The 17,563-nt window shown below is 32.9% G+C and overlaps 2 protein-coding genes across 3 annotated transcripts; one reads left to right on the forward strand and one right to left on the reverse strand.

Annotated features, from left to right (window-relative positions):
• Window positions 1-178: 178 nt before the first annotated feature.
• On the reverse strand, window positions 179-17,226 carry LOC411150 (chromatin assembly factor 1 subunit A). The gene is made up of 11 exons (XM_026441239.1): window positions 16,951-17,226; window positions 16,764-16,853; window positions 15,865-16,607; window positions 15,612-15,763; window positions 15,110-15,531; window positions 14,872-15,038; window positions 2,776-2,924; window positions 2,653-2,704; window positions 2,409-2,547; window positions 2,150-2,208; window positions 179-1,421 (listed from the first exon to the last, which is right to left on the reverse strand). Exons 2-11 carry the CDS (start codon window positions 16,840-16,842, stop codon window positions 486-488), a joined length of 2,898 nt encoding a protein of 965 aa, XP_026297024.1. The 5' UTR covers window positions 16,843-16,853; window positions 16,951-17,226; the 3' UTR covers window positions 179-485.
• LOC100576307 (oocyte zinc finger protein XlCOF8.4) lies at window positions 5,670-14,443 on the forward strand. 2 transcript variants are annotated; one of them, XM_003251520.3, is made up of 5 exons: window positions 5,670-6,046; window positions 12,794-13,067; window positions 13,200-13,442; window positions 13,543-13,682; window positions 13,769-14,443. In XM_003251520.3, the coding sequence occupies exons 2-5, from the start codon at window positions 12,794-12,796 to the stop codon at window positions 14,069-14,071; spliced, it is 960 nt and encodes a 319-aa protein (XP_003251568.1). In that variant the 5' UTR covers window positions 5,670-6,046; the 3' UTR covers window positions 14,072-14,443. The 2 variants fall into 2 exon arrangements, with proteins under 2 accessions (XP_003251568.1, XP_006570560.1); XM_006570497.3 differs by lacking the exon at window positions 5,670-6,046 and adding an exon at window positions 11,967-12,078.
• Window positions 17,227-17,563: the final 337 nt, after the last annotated feature.

Genomic DNA, 17,563 nt, shown 5'->3' on the forward strand with positions numbered 1-17,563 from the left:
TATATTATACTATAGCAAAGCCAAGTTATATTCTTTAAAAACGATTCAGATGTAATTTAAAAAATGCTTTATATTTTCAAATAGCAAATCAATCGAGTCTGTATTAAATATTTGAGTAATTATTTCATTGATTTGTCAATTGAAAATTTAAATTCAAAGCCACGCTTTGAAAATGTAATTTATATTCTTTCTGAATCCTTCTGAATATGCATGATCGATTTAACGCAAAACATGAACATGAACGCATCGGTGAAAATTCCAACACAAAATAATATCAAAAATATGATTTATTCCATGAAACTGATATTGCGACAAAATATTATTCCGTCAAATTTATTGTTTCTTTTTTTTTTCTTTTCTTTTCTTTTTTAATCCATATAACTACAGTTGTGTCTTTATCACATTCTTAAAGTTTTTCTTTCTACGTAAAATATTTGAAAATATCTGTTTGTAATTTTTTTCACAAGTTATCAACAACATTTCGCTTAATCGCTCATAGGAATATCTATAGTTTCGCTCACATTTTTATCGGATATTGCAATATCCTCAGATTTCAACGCTAATGTAATACTTTTGTCGTTCGACGATTCTTCTTCGTTTCTCTTCTCCCCAGACTCCGTTGCACCAGCAACAACAAGTCTATCTCCCTTCCCCTTTTGATCGTCATTTTCGTTACTCTTGCTGCCCAATATGATCACATCGTTATCATTGTTCTCGATCGAACCTTTATCATCCTCAACATTGACGAGATCTTTCAACAAATTCTCCCTCGACATCCTCGGCAATTCCTCCCCCCTTTTAACGGAAATTAACCTCGCCCTTTTCGGGGGTTTGACCGTGGATCTACTTTGCGTACAATTAGGCTTAACGATCAACTGTTTCTTCATCTCCTCCTGGGTGATCTTTTTAGTGAATTGAGTGATCAAAGGCACGTTCTTCTTATTATCCTCCTTCTCCACCTTCTCAACCATCTGCGAGTTGTCGTTCCTCCTCTTCTTCGGAATCAGAGTGTACGACCATCGATTCGGCAACGGCAGCTCCTCGTCAACGTACCTCTTCCTGATCTCCTCGTCAACGTACCAACAAGCCTTCGAATGCATCGGCCCCTCGTCCGGGCACGGCATCCATTTTCCAATGTCGCGAATCTTTTGCAATAAACTCGCCTTCGAGATTCGATTACCCTCGTTGGAATCTTCCTTTTTGCTCCAATATGTCATGAACTCTTTCACAAGGAATCCTCTGCCATGCACGTTCCCGTGCACAAGGCGAATCAGGTCCGGCACAGCCGCCTCCGGAACTCGTGTCTTCTTCGAACTGGATGGCGCTTGTTGTTGGTGTTGTTGCTGCGTAGGCGAAGGCGAACCGCGCTCGTTACCCGTCTCGTTCTCAGACGTGGTTGGCGTTGACAGCAAGGCTGGACACTTTTAATTTGAACAAATTGTTAGCGTGTATTTACAATGATAATCTCTGGAAAATGAAAATGATGGAAAGAGTGGATAGATATTTATTTATGGAAAACTGTGAGCGATTAAGATGCGTTGAAGCGTTTCAAAGAGAGTGAAAGTAAAAATAAAGTTGCAACATTTTATGTAATTGATTTGAATTAATTTATAATCTAATATAATTTGTAAAATTGAAAAATTTTTGTTATCAAGTTTATTTTAAATTGATGTCAGTCATCGTCAAATAGCTAATTCAAAATTTATATTATGTATATTTGAAAAGTGAATATTTAATATTCGATAATAAGAGATTAATAAAAAAAATTGATCCAATTAATAAACCATGAAATCCTATTTACTATAAAGAAGATTGATCCATAAATTCTGATCCATTAAAACAAAAAAATGAATTTAAATATTCAATTGTTTGAAGGATTGTGAAATAAGTTCCTAAAAAAATTGTTGATAATAAATATGATTTTCTAAATTGAAGATTATTAAGTAATAAAATGGCTTAATGTGATTGTAAATCCTGAAGAAACTAGGATAAATGAATTTCTATTGGGTTAAAGAATTTAATAATTCTTTTGGAGGTTATGTTATATCAATTTCATCTCGTGCTTCTCGTTTCTTCCTCAACGCATCTTCTTTTTTGCAACAAGAAGAGATGATAAAACTCGAATTACAATTTTAACGGAGACAATTACCGGTATTTGACGAACCCAAGCCTCGCGAGCTGTCAAGAAGTCTACGATCTTCGCTGGTACTGAAATGGAAAAACGTTGTAGAACGAATCTCTTTTATAGATGTTATATTTACACTATATTTTACTTATACTTATACTATTATACTTATTTTATCTCTTATATTATTATTTTTTATTTTATATTTTATATTATTTCTCTTATATATACTGCATTTTTAAGCAGTTAATTAATTTTGAAATCTAAATTTGAAATTTCTCACCGTTTGGCGGGAAATTGTTATCGGCCCCTCGCCAAATCACGCCAATTATTTTCGGCTTCAATTTCGAGGTCTTCGCGTTCCTTTCCGACTCGAATTGTTCTCCGAGCAGTTTCAATCTAACTTTTTGCGTTTCAGGCGACTACAAAGCGTTAAAAAAAAGGATTATTAGTTGGTCAACGAGTATTCACATTTTCTATTTTCTATATTTTTCTCGAGCATACCATTCATCGTATAAAATATTTACCATGTCTTCCTTGTCCTCTTCGTCAGCGCGAAGCTCTTCATCGGATAAATACCTGGAGAATTTGAAAAGGGAGAAAATTAAAAGAAAGGGAAGGAAAATATTTAAACAAAAATTAACTCTTACCCGTGAGGTACCATGAAATCGTTGTCCACATCGTACTCGTTGTCCTCGGGATTCTCTTCGTCCTTCTCGTCGTCGGAACCGTGCAACGATTCACCTGGCTCCTCTTCCTCCCATTCCTCGTCCGAATCAATTTCGTAATTGAAGTATTCCTGGGGAGAGAAAGAGAGAAAGAGTATTTTTCGAGATTGTTAAACGTTGAATGACAGATAAAAGAAGAAGAAAAAAAATTGATACGAAGTTTGTATTATTGAAGTTACAGAAAATAATCTTATTGGAATGCGATTAAAGGCTCGAATATCACTTTTTATCGAGCATTTTTTTTCCGCCGCTGATATAAAATGGCGGCCAAGTAGCTGGAAACATTTATTATCTACGATAAATTTCTTCTTCTTTTTTTTTTTCTATTTTATTTTTCTCAACTTCTTTGAGAGAAAAAGAGAGAAATTCTCTGTCTTTTAAATTAAATCTCATCGACATGAACGAATGGCATTTCACAAAATAATTAAAAATCTTGAATATAGTGAAATAGTGCAATAAATTAGTAATACATGGAAATCTGCAATCACAGATATTAAAAAACAGAAACAATATAGATTCTTAATATAGATTGCAATAAAAAATTTGATTAACTTATCTTCTAAAAAGATATTAGATCCTTAAATGAAATAATTGACAATTTTCAACCACAAATATTAAAAAACAAAAACAGAAATATAGATTCGATGGTTTGAGAGAATTTCCTAGCTTTACAATAAAAAACTTGATTAACTTATCTTCTAAAAAGATTCTTAAATGAAAGAAATTGAAAGAAATTGTCAATTTTCAATCACAAATATTAAAAAACAAAAACAGAAATATAGATTCGATGGTTTGAGACACAATTTCTTAGCTTTACAATAAAAAATTAACTTATTTTTTAAAAAGATACGAGATCCTTAAATGAAAGAAATTGTCAATTTTCAATCACAGATATTAAAAAACAGAAATATAGATTCGATGAATCTAGCTTTACAATAAAAAATTTGTGACTTATCTTCTAAAAAGATACCAGATTAAATTTTGAAAATTGTCAATTTTCAATCACAAATATTAAAAAACAAAAACAGAAACAATATAGATTTGAGGGAATTTCCTAGCTTTATAATAAAAAATTTGTGACTTATCTTCTAAAAAGATACGATCTTTTTAGATCTTTAAATGTTGAAAGAAATTGTCAATTTTCAATCACAGATATTAAAAAACAGAAATATAAATTCAATGAATTTCCTAGCTTTACAATAAAAAATTTGATTAACTTATCCTTTAAAAAGATATGAGATCCTTAAATGAAAGAAATTGAAAGAAATTGAAAGAAATTGTCAATTTTCAATCACAAATATTAAAAAATAGAAATATAGATTCGATGAATTTCCTAGCTTTGCAATAAAAAATTTGATTAACTTATCTTCTAAAAAGATACGAGATCTTTAAATGTTGAAAGAAATTGTCAATGTTTAATCACAAATGTTAAAAAACAAAAACAGAAACAGAAATATAGATTCGATGGTTTGAAGCACAATTTCCTAGCTTTATAATAAAAAATTTGATTAACTTATCTTCTAAAAAGATCCTTAAATAAAAGAAATTGAAAGAAATTGTCAATTATTAATCGTCAATTGTCAAAAAATCTGTGACTTATTTTCTAAAAAGATCCTTAAATATTGAAATTTTGTTCATTCATATCTATTCGAATAAATGAAGTTTAATTCAAAAAGAAAGTAATTATTCCATTATTCCATCAAAGTAAATTCCATCCATAAAGTAATCATTCCATTAAAAATTCCACTATTCAAAGTCTCTGCTGTACATCGATACATACATGTGATTACTTTCTGCGCGTTCGTTTTCGAGACAAAATTACAAAAAAAACGATCGTTATATAGTTTTCAAACACCTGTTTGAAAAGATCAGAATCGGAGAAAGGTAAACCCAACAGCGTTAAATATTTCAATTACGATGATTAAAATATTTCACTCGAGTCTGGAGATGATTAAGCAGGACGTGGGTATCAGCGCGACTTCCTTGACGGGCGATACGGGTCGGCGCACGTGCTGCTCTTCTCGCCGATTTTCTCTTAGTCGCCGAGAGATACTCGCCAACGAGATGCGGATCCGTTGCCGCGAAATTCTACTCCTCGTTCGATGAACAACAATATAATTGGAAAGAGGATCGAAGAAGAAGAAGAAGAAGTCTCGGTGTTTTTTGGGTGCAAGGATAAATAAAGAGAAGAAATTTTTGATTTTTGAAGGAAGAAAGATTTTGTGATCGGGGAAAAAATGTGAAAATTTTGTTCAGAAAATATGAAGGAATTTTTTAAACGAGAAAAAGAGGATAAATGAATAAGTTGGATTGTTTTTCGATAGAGATTGGAAGAAAAGAATTTGAGAGAAGAAACTATGGGATTTTAACATTTATGGAAATTACGAATTATGTCCGAAAAAGGGAGTAACAATCTCTGGAGAACAACTGGAAGAGATCCGTGATGGGAGGAAGTGAGTCATAGGAATGATATTTCGAGACTGTTTAATGTAATTCAATAAAAATCGTGTATTCAAAACGATTTCATCCATTTACAGAAAGAAACTTCTCGTGCAGCTCGGCAAACCACAATCTCTTCTCTGTATCGTATAATTGATAAAAAGAAAAATAGGCGTTTCTTAAAGAAAATATTTTTTTCTTTTTTAATTAAATGATCGAATAATTAATTCGATTGACCAAACTTGGTAGCTTGAATCAGTAGCTATTTTCATTTTATTTAAAAAAAGAAAGAAAGAAAAAACAGTATTCCTAAATATTATATATACACATATTCTCTCAGCTTCGAGAAGAAAATTGTAAAAATCAAGAAGAAGAAAAATAAAATTCCAAAGGAAAACTTTTCTCGAAGGAAAATAAGAGATGAAAAGATTCAAATTCGAAGAAAACGAAGAAAACTTGTTCTATTCTGGATAAGAAAGAAAGAATTCGAGGAAGAATAAATTTGTTATCGATCGAGACGAAATCGGCCGATTTCCTCGTCCCCGCTCGATCGATAAATCAGGTTCCCTAATTTATCAACGGAAGGAAATACAGTATCGCGGATGATCGGCGGCCTCGACCGTCGTTCGAAAACCGGTGAAAAGGAGGGAGGGAGGGCAGGACGAATATCTCAGTTCCCGGCAACGAGGCAGAGGAGCGTTCGATTCCGAGATATCGGCGAATCGAAACCCTTTTCAGGGGTTACCCTTCGAAGGTAAGTGGCCGTCACTTCGAAATTCGAGAATTTCCTTTCCTCTTCCCTTTGCATGAATCTTCGATTTAACGAATCTTAAAATAAGAAAATAATGACACGATCATCAAAGTGACTTAGATGATTTAGATAGTTTAGAAAATTACTCTCTCGATTTCACACTGCAAAAGGAGACTAGCTTCCTCTTTTATCGAAGCCATTTTATCTCCAAGCAACGAATGAAAGAAACGTCAAACTTTAAAAATTTCATATTATCCAGGGAGATCAAATACTCACATTTCTCAAATAAATTTAAGAGTGTAAGTAAATTTGTAATTAAGAGTGTAATTTGTAATTTGTAAGAGTGTAGGTAAATTTGGTTGGCTTGGTTATTAAATTACAATTATTTTTCAATAATAATGTGATAAAATAAACGAAGGAAGAGTGGAAAAAAAAAATTGACAAATTGAAACGAATAGATTCGGGTAAATTGGTCTGGTGGAAATCTGGAGGGAGGGAGGACAGAAGACAGGGGAGGAGAGAAGACAGTTTCGGGACGAGATGCAGTGATCGAAGTGGAGGAGCGCCTGGCAAAAGGCACGGCGTCACGTTATTTACGGCATGTTGTCACCCGTCGGGCCATCTGTAATGGCTGTTTTATGCCCCATTAAGATTATAGCTGGTGCATCCCGCGGTTGCACACCGGAGATTAAATCCCCGCATGTCGAATTGATTTATATCCGAAATATTCGAGCCCTTCCACCGCCCTTTTTCAACGCTTTTCAATCTTGTTTATCATCGATTTGTCATTCAACCTCGATCCTCCTCCTCCGTTGAGTTGTTTAATCGAGCTTGATTTTCGTGAAGAATTACAATCTTTGTTTTCATCGAGTTTGGAGTAGAAATTATTCGAAAAGGAGAGGAGGATGCGGTTGGATTTTGGAAATTTTGCAATTTGGAAGATTAAATAAGTAGTTTCAATGATAATTTGTATTCACGTTTCGCAATGACGTTGATATATAGTATTTTAAAATTAGATCACGGACAGATTGAACAGACTTTTCCATTTTGTCCATCGAATTTCACTTCACTTCGAGATGAAACAAAAGACGAAAAATTAAAAAGAAAAGAAAAAAAAAATGACACGTGACTTCGATCAAAAGTCAATTTAAATCTACTCGAGTTAAGTAAAGTGAAGTATAAAGATATAAAAATATCGAGGATAGAGACACAACGAATCTCGAGAATCGAGCCAAATATATTCTCGATGAAGAAGAAAAATCTTCCGATAAAAAAATCAAATTTCGACAGAAAATAAAAAATCGAACGATGGTCCTCCAAGTCGAGTGGAGGATTTTTTATTCCAAACGCAGTTAATTTCCATATTTTTATATTAAACGACAAATGGAGCGCGATGACGCTTCGACAGAAAGAGAGAGAGAGAGAGAACACATTCACAATTAGATAAACGATATATCTTGTTCCAATGATGAAAATACGAACAATGTAGAAATAATCGATGATCAATTTTCAAATTATTCTCATTAATTCTCACTGAGTGACACGTTAAATTAAATTTTAACCTAAAAAAATTTTTAATCGATCGAAGAGAGGTTAGGAACGAGAGTTTGAAGTTTAAAAATGAATTCTCCATCTCCAAATTTAAAAATGAATTCTCCAAAATTCTTTTTCGTGAATAAAGAACAAAAAGAAAATGTGAAAATGTTAATTTTAAACGAGAGAAAAATTTGCAGAAGAATTGAAAGGCTACGTATCTAAAAAGTGAGGTTAGGTGAATGAAATTTCAAAAACTATCCTAAAGAATCCTAAAAGAAGCTGGAAAAATTTTGTCCACTGTTGTTGTACGGTTTACAGGAAGAGGATACGTCAATTTATAATTAATAAGGGGAAAAAAGATACGTTAACTGGGGAGACGTATAAATGTTCTGCGGAGATACGGTTAGCGGATGTCATCTTAAGATACGGAGGGAAGGGGAGGAGGCAATTGGAAACGACCAAGGTCAGATTGTTGAATAAAATAATAAATAATATTCCATCACTGCATTATTTCACTTTTTCAGAGAGAAAAAGGAAAAATAATAATCTAATATAAAATTTCAATTTCTTTATAAAACTCGTGACTCGATCAATTTAACATCATATTCTTTCGTATTCCATCTATTTTTCTTAACCAAAAATTGCTTCTTCGAGTAAAATTTCAACGATCTCGTTCACAGATAAGAAGACACCCCAAAATGGACTCCCTCCCTCCCTCCAGATTTCCTCCAAAAACTTGACAAAAACGCGTGACAAGACACGTATACGTTTATATATATTTTTCAATCCTCTCCGTTTGGCTAATCGAGCGGATAAAAAAAAGAAATCGATATATCGATGTCGACGACCGGTCGTCTGTTTTTCATAACGATATCTCCCTCCATTAACACCACTCGCGAGGAAACATTATCCAATTCGATCGTCGCTGCGATGATTTCCATGATTTCTCTCTCTCTCTCTCTTTCTTTTTTTCCTCAATGACGGTTATAAACGAATATTGTATTAATTGGGAGAAAATAATAATCGGAACGAGAATTATAAATAAAAGTTTAAAAGTTGGAGGAAAGATTATCAAGGTCGAGGACTTAGTTGGGAGTTGAGCTTCCCTCGGTCATTGAATTTATAAATACTTGACTTGACATTTGAATTGAATAATAATAATAATAATAACATGGAAAATACGGAGCGTTGTATCTGAGGTCAACCACGACAACACCTCGATAAAACGTATAGTAAGCGATTCAGGCGCCGCATTCGATTTATCATCTGAATTCCGCTCTTTTCTTTTTTTTCTTCTCTAGGTCAAAGTCACTGAGGCAAATTGTAATGCAACGTTGGCTCTCATTGATACATTGTTGTTCGGAAATACATACATCTTGCTATTTTCTTTTCTTTTCTTTCCTCGGTCGATAATGAAGAACAATCTCGATCGATAATTGGATTCGATAATTGGCGCGCTCTTTTTGAATCGTTGAACGTGAGGTGTGTCATTTATGAATTAAAGGAAAGGGGTAAATTTTGTTTCTCTCGACATTGCTTCTTTTTCTATCAATGTTCGATGAATTGTGACGTGAAATTATGAAAATTGAAGGGGGAGGATTGAAGTAGTGAGAGATTGGATTTTAAAAATTTAAGAAATTGAAATTTGCCGTTGAAAAAGATAAAGAATTATTAAGAAATCACGCGAATGTGATTAAATGAGAATGGAAAGTGAATCATCGTTTGAAACATCGGTTATAAAAACACGCTACTACACGGCCGTTTCATTGCCATCATCCGAGATTAACGTCAGACGGGCAAAAAATTTAAACGGCTAAACGAATATCCTTCTCTCTGAACATCTCTAAAAGGTCTTGGATCGATTTATAAAAATGATAAACCCGTTGTACACTTTCGATACAACAATGTAAACAGAATAAATGAAACAGTGAACCGCTTTGATCCTTTGATCGGACAAGTATTATAGAATTGATTAATAATGTGACGAAAGTAAATATGAATACAAAATTTCCAATGTTTCGTTTAATTTTCATTTCTAAGTTTCGTAGTTTAGATTCCTATTTAAAAAGTATATTAAAAAATCGTATAATATTCGTATAATGATATAATAATCGTATAATGATTCATAAACGTTACAGTTACAAAATTTTCATACCACTTTTTCACTTTTTTAAAAATCGAAGAATCATTCTTCAAGGAAGAGAAAAATTTTCAGAATTTCAAGTTTCGAGATTTTTTCAAATTCTTATCAAAATCGTAAACTATTATTGTATCATCGTGTCACAAAAAAAAAAAAGAAAGAGAAAGAAAGAAAATTCTTTCGAATTCAAATTCTTATGAAAATCGCAAATCGAAAGGATTTCTAAAAAAATCATCATAGTATCGTCATCATTCAAATTAAAATATTCAAAAATTAAAAAAAAAAAAAAAAAAGGAAGAGAAAGAAAGAAAATTTCCAGAATTTCAAATTCAAATCCTCATCAAAATCGTAAAAATCAAAATGATTCTTAAATTTCCGCGCCGCATAGAAAAAGAAAGCCTAAAATAATTAAAGAAGCCATCGTTTTTTGCATGCTCAAAAATTAAAAAAAAAAAACAAAAAGAGAAAGAAAAAAAATTTCCAAAATTTCAAGTTCCTTTGAATTCAAATTCTTATGAAAATTGTAAATCGAAAGGATTTTTAAAAGAACCATCATTGTATCGCTCACATATTCAAAAATTAAAAAAAAAAATTTTCCAAAATTTCAAGTTCCTTCGAATTGAAATCCTCGTCAAAATCGCAAATCAAAAAGATTTCTAAAAAAAAAAAACATCATTGTACCGTCGTCGCTCACATATTCAAAAATTAAAAAAAAAAAATTTCCAAAATTTCAAGTTCCTTCGAATTGAAATCCTCGTCAAAATCACAAATCGAAAGAATTCCTAAAAGGAACCATCATTGTATCGCTGACATATTCAAAAATTTAAAAAAAAAAAAACAAAGAGAAAAAAAAAATTTCCAAAATTTCAAGTTCCTTCGAATTGAAATCGCAGATCGAAAGGATTTCTAAAAGAAGAACCATTACCGTGATCAATCGCTCAAAAATTAAAAAAAACAAAAACAAAACTTGCAAAATTAAAAAAAAAAATTTCAAAAATTTCAAGTTCCTTCGAATTGAAATTCTCGTCAAAATCGCAAATCGAAAGGAAAAACCATTATCGTATCGTCATCAATCGCTCAAAAATTAAAAAAAAACAAAAACAAAACTTGCAAAATTAAAAAAAAAAATTTCCAAAATTTCAATTTCCTGCAAAAGCGCGAAAAGTTTCGCAGAACTTGACAGAATCGAAATTCCAACCCTTTCCTTTAAAATAATATTACTTTCCAAGAAATTTCATATTTCCACGCGCAAGGGAAAGAAAAGGCTTAAAGGAAAGCTTCGCGACGACCATCGTCGTCGACTTGGCCAACCTCGGCCGACCACCACGTGGCCGCGCGTTTCTCCCTCTCCCGCGGATCTCGCGGGTTCACCCTGCCGATCTCTCGAGTCGAGCGAGTCGCTGGTGGCCGATTATCGGGGGTGGCTGGTGTCGTAAATAACAAGCGCGGCGTGCAACCGTGCGCCGGCCAGCCAATTTGGCCGTCCCGTTTGGCGCGTCTGCCGGTGTTCTGGGACCCGTGGCTCCCTTGGGAGGAGCGACGGCGACGGGACCGGGTGGCACAGCCTTCGATTATCTCGTGTGTGACGACAAGCCAACGCACACGGGATGGCCGCACTCTCTTTCTCGCCTCGCCTCGGGATCGAGGGAATAGGCCAGTTGGAGATCGCGGCCGCGAACGAGAGGGTTGAGTGATCCGCTCGATCTTAAACCCCTTTCGATTTCTCGCTCGCCTCGATCGCTTGGAGAATATCTTGTTTTCGTTCCTCTCTCTCTCTCTCTCCTTCACGACCGTTATTGTTGTTATTGTAACAATAATAATGACGATGATGATTATAGGGTGATGATAGTTGGGAGGGGAGGGAAAAATTTTGGAAAATTTTGAAAGAAGAATTTTTGGTTGAGGATTCGATCGAGGAGAAAGATCGAGGAAGAGGAATTCGATGGATACGAAGGGAGATTCTCTTGTTGGGAAGACGATAGTGTTTTGAAGATTTTTTTCCTTCTTTTTTTATGTATAGAAGATTATTTTGAAGAATATTTGGAAGGGAAATTGTTAGAAGTTCGAAGGAGAGGGAAAGCGTGGTAACATATTCACCGTACTTGTTATACGGTTAACCTTGTAACAGTGGCAATCGGAAGTGATAGTGCGCGAGAGGAAATCAAGAGAGTGATTAATGGTGGAATAATTGTATGTAAAGCGAATAATAAAAGAAGTAAGAAGAGACGTAAAAACGTTCGTTGTTTTATAAAATATATATATATATATATATATATATATATATATATAATTGGTTGGATAATAGATTACGATATAGAATAAAATTGGCAAGATGATAGAAGAAGCTGCGATGTTCGATGTGAGTAAAAGTTAATACTCGTTATCGTAGAAACGAATAATTTCCTCGATTTTTCCTTTTTTCTTTTTCTTTTTAATCTTTTAATCGTCTACTATCTGTCAAGACAGAGTTAATATAGAGATAATATAAATTGTTAACATCGAGGAATTATTTAAAAATAAAAGAATTATCGTTATTATACTAGAGTTGAAACTTTGATATCTGATCTAATCTTCCACACTGATTCTAAACACTTTTTTCTAAAACAGTTCTCTACTTAATCGTTTAAAACGAGACGAATTTAAACGCGATCCAATCAAAGAAGAAGCAACATCTCTATTACCATAACCCATCCCAAGAAAGAAAAGAAAGAAAAGAAAAAAAAAAAAAAAAATAACACAAAGCAATATAATCGCGCTCATCCACGTTTTCCTCTTTATTTTCACTGCCGATAACTCGAAATAGAACTTAATGTTAATCAACAGATATAGAGCGTTCGCGCCGCATGAGTTATTGTCGGTATCTCCAAGAAACCGGCACGATTAATCCGAGACAAGTGATTCCTTCGCAATACAATAAACAGTTCTCGAGTTAAATTGCTCGCGAATCGGCAAATTTTTCTCTCCTGATTATCGCCCGTACCGCCAATCCTTTCAAACGATCCATCCCTCTCCCCCCCTCCTTCTGTTTCATATTTTTCACCGTTTCGTATTTCCCTTTGGTTCTCGATCGACAGATGACGGACGAATTGCTGTTCTCCGCGTTGGGCCTGTCCATGGACACGGGCGTCGAGAGGCAATTGCTCTCCTCCAATCCGGCCACGTACGCGCTCGAATACGAGGGATCGTCCTCTTGCAGAACGACGCCGCACAGCGACGACTCGGAGATCGGCGATCCCCACGCGGCAAGCATCGGGAACCCGATCGGTTGTTACACGGATCTCAGTTGGCCGGCCAAGGGGCAATCGTCTTGGAACGAGTGGTGCGATAACAATTCGGCATCCTTGTCAGGTAAAGAGGAAATTTCTCGAAACTTTGTTCTTTCGAAACGAAACGAAACGAAACGGAACGGAATGGAACGGAATGGATGGATGGATTGATTTTGAGTATATAACTCGTTTCCTGTTCCTCGTTCCGTATCAGGGAACGGATGTTTGAGCGAACTGAGCGAGCTGAGCGAGTTGGACTCGGAGCTGGAATGGTGTTTGGACAAAGGTTGGAACTCGGGGCTTCCGGAGAGGACGCCGTTGTGCACAGCGGGTTGCGAGGGTTTCCTACACTTGCCGTTGCCCGGCCCCCAACAACAAACGTTTCAACAGGGAGAGGAGCCGTTATGGGTGCTCGGGATCGACTTGAGGGCGCTCGACGACACGTTGGAGACAAGAGGTAATTGGTAACTTTCGATCGATAATGAAGATTTTCTCGAGGAAAAAATTTTAATCGAGGAGAGCTCGTTTTACCTGATTCGTTCGACGAATGTTTCAAGATTACAACAACAATCGAGTGGAAGGGGATATCTCGTCTGCGGCTGCAGCGGCATTGGCGACGCACGATTACACTAATCGCAGTTTGGCGAGCGCGGCGGAAGATCGATGCTTTCCTTGTACTTATCAAGGATGCGTGAAGGTATTTATATTGTAATTAACACGTTGAGAATTCAAACTTTCACACAAATTGTACAATTTCGTTGACAATTTAATAACGAAATGCAGGTTTACGCAAAAGCGTCCCACCTCAAGGCTCATTTACGTCGACACACTGGCGAGAAACCGTTCGCGTGCACGTGGTCCGGCTGCGGATGGCGCTTTAGTCGATCCGACGAATTGGCAAGGCATCGTCGATCCCACTCGGGCGTGAAACCTTATCCCTGCGAAATGTGCTCGAAAAGGTTCGCGCGCAGCGATCATCTGGCCAAACATCGCAAAGTGCATAGGAAAAACGCGTATTCGCTATTTCACGGAGGTAGAGGTCTGCGTGGAGGGAAGATGAATTCGATTCTACCTGCGGAGATTTAGTCAATTTTTTTCTTTCGTAATCGATAAGGATGATTTCGAAACGATAAGGGGAGGGAGAAAACTTTCCTTCCAAATTTCCCGAATCGGCAATCTCGTTATTTTCTTACGATGAGAAGATTTAATCGCGAAGAGAAATTGTACTTCGTTCTTGACGCGTGAACGATCGATGGAAAATAATTTCCATATAGAAATTTTACACGTAAATATATTTTTTTAATGATTGATTTGAAGACGAGACATTTACCTAATTAATATAATGATAATATTAATATCGACAAAAGAGATCGAACAAGATTACTCGTGTAATCTTTCGTCTAGAATGTTGAACTGAATTAAGTGACTTTATAAAATGACAATAAATATTGTTAAAAATAAAATAAATTGTTTGTCAATTATTGAATATACTCCTATATAATCCTAATAAAATTGTAGAAGAAATCAATTGATATAAATTCTTTTTAATAAAAAATGATTTGAAGATGTTCTACTATTTTACATGTTAAAATATTTTTTAAAATTTAAATTGAATTTTCTAGAATTGAATGCACAATAATATAATATAAATAATATTATTGTATTAAGAAATATGTTTAATTCTCTCTATATAGCTAATGAGAAAAATTATCATTTTTTTGCAACTTTGATATTTAATCATCATTTTAATTTATCATTATCATTATAACTACTGTGATTATCATTACTGTGACTAATGTGACTTAGTAACATAAATTAAGAATAAATAAACTTAGATTTAATAGCATCATTCTATAAATGTATAATCTCATTAATTTCAAACTTACCATATCTTTTGAAAATGGTCTTCGAGGATTAATATTCTTGCTGCGTTTCCTCCATGTACCCCAATAAGGTGGACGCAAATTTTCAGAAAATTGTAATAATTTAGGTCGTTGTTTCTCTACAACGATATCTTGATTTACGATGTTCGAACTACCTTCGTTTTCTTCGTCTACAAATAAAAAATATTAGTAATGTATTGTAAACAGATTAGTTATTGTTAAAGAAAAAAATAATGCTTACCTAATAAAATTATATCATCTTTTGCTTCAAGTGGCCAAGTTTTAAATGATTTGCGGGGAACAATTTTTTTATCTTTAATTTCATTAAGATATAAATTTGATATTTCCGTATTTCCTTTATTTGTTTTTTCATCTAATAATAATTTTTCCTGTTCTTCTAAAATTCTTCTACAAACTGGAGCTATTTTCATATCCGCCTTAATTTCAAAAGGCATGAAATTTTTTATTTCGGTTGTATTTTCATCTTCAATGCATTTCTCTTGTTTCTTAGCGACGAAAAAACTGGCAAAAGTTGTAGCTGCTTTTTGTTTCTTACGTTCTGCTTCTAACTTTTCTTCTTCTTTTTTTCTTTTTTCCTCTTCCTTAGCTTCTTCTCTCTTTCTACGTTCTTCCTCTTTTGCTTGTTTTTCCTTCTGCTTTTGTCTGTAACAAAATAAATATTATTACTGAAAAAAAATGTATAATTTTAAAATTATAATTGTTAGAATTATAAATGTTCATACTCAATTTCCATTTGTTTTTTTTGTTCTTTCATTTTTTTTTCCATCATCTTCTGCTCCTTTTCAGCTTTCTCTCTTTCCTCTTTTTCTTTACGTTTTTCTTCTTTTTCTTTTCTTCGATTTTCTCGTTCTTCCTCCAATTTTTTTTCTTTTTCCTAATAAATAAACGAAATGATTCGTTGAGAATTAAATCAACAAAATAAAATATTTAACATTATAAATGCGCTATAATAGTACATTATAAATGTTGCAATACCATTTTCGATCTTTGTCTTTCTTCTTTTCTTTTAGCAATTAATAATTTCTTTTCTTCTTGTTTAGGTGTTAATTTTTTTTGTTTTATTTTTTCCATTTTAGGAGTCTTAATATTTTTTGAGATACTAGTTATATCTTTTATTGTATTAGTAATTGATTTTGTTTGTTCATCTTTATCTTCATCGGACGATAAAATAGCAATATCAGAATCAGTCTGAGTCGGAGAATTATTTACAATAGATGGTGAGTCTTCTATTGTATTGGTTAAATTATTTCTTGTCTCTGATACGCTTATGTTACTTATGTATTTTTTTTCAGAAGTCTTTTTAAATAAGTCATCTTTTTCTTCTTGCAAAGAAATTTGAGACTCTTCCTTTGAGTTATTTTTTTGTTTATCAGTCTTTTGAAGGAACTTTGTTAAAGGACTTGACTTTAATTTTTCTTGTTTTTCTAATATTTTTTGTCCACTCTGTCTTGGAGTTTCACATTTATTTTCAGTTTTTAATTTATTAGATGTTGAATTTTCTTTCAAATTTTCAACTTCTATCTCTTCTATATCATTTTCATTTTCTGTATCAATATCTGTATTATTCGATTTACTACCTACAATATCTGTATTCAAACTTTTCTTAAAAATTTTCATTGCTTTCGGAGAATTATTCTCGGTCGAAGGTGATGTTAATTTCCTTTTTTTACTTTGAACAACATTCGATGACTGATATTGCATTTGAAATGGCAATTGTGCTGAAATAAAATTTCAAATTACATATTAAAATATTATATATAAAATTAAACATCAATTATTATAAAAATTATAAAGAATTATATATAGATATATAGATATATTTAATATTTTATATAATAATTACATAATAATTATAGATATTATAAATTAAATACCTTGTTTCATTTTTTTTTTCTTAATAGGAGTAATTGCCTCAATACAATCGTCTTGTCCATCATTGTCCATCATTTTCATGTCAATGATCTCTATAAAAAAAAAAAAAAACATGAATAAAATAAAAAAATATTCAATAGTCAAAGATAAAAAAATAAATAAATAAAATTGTATATTCTCTATTTTTACCTAAATACGTGTAAAATATAAAACTTTTCTTACAACATTACATCAATTGACAAGATCGACAAATCTGTCAATGACACATTACTATAACCTAACAATAACTTATTACATGAATATAGATAATAACAAAGCAAAGAAAAGCATATATTAAATATGTACAAATTCCAAAATTAAAATATTATATACAGATATAAAAATTTTACTATTTAAAAGTCTATTTTCAGAAATATAATACGTAGAAAATACATCACTGTAAGACAATAAGAAAATCGGCGGGAAAATAGAGTATAGAAAGATAAAAATTTCGCGTGTTGCGTATTTCCATAAACTTTAATTTTACTAGATTCGCAATACTAACATTCAATTGGTATAACAAAGAACTTGGTAGTCAATTGGAACTTGGTAATTGGTTTGAATTTAACCAATTAAAACTTAATATTTTAGATAACATGTAAATTTATAATATATAATATTTAATTTCAGAAATTAAATTAGAAATATTTACTTGTGACTTTCTTTAATTTATGGACAATAAAGCATTATATTTGAATACAAATAATATTTAAATTTATAATAAAAAAAAATATTCATATCACAAATAAATTATATATATATA

Source organism: Apis mellifera, linkage group LG6, assembly GCF_003254395.2.
Source record: "Apis mellifera strain DH4 linkage group LG6, Amel_HAv3.1, whole genome shotgun sequence".
Classification (NCBI taxonomy): Eukaryota; Metazoa; Arthropoda; class Insecta; order Hymenoptera; family Apidae; genus Apis; species Apis mellifera.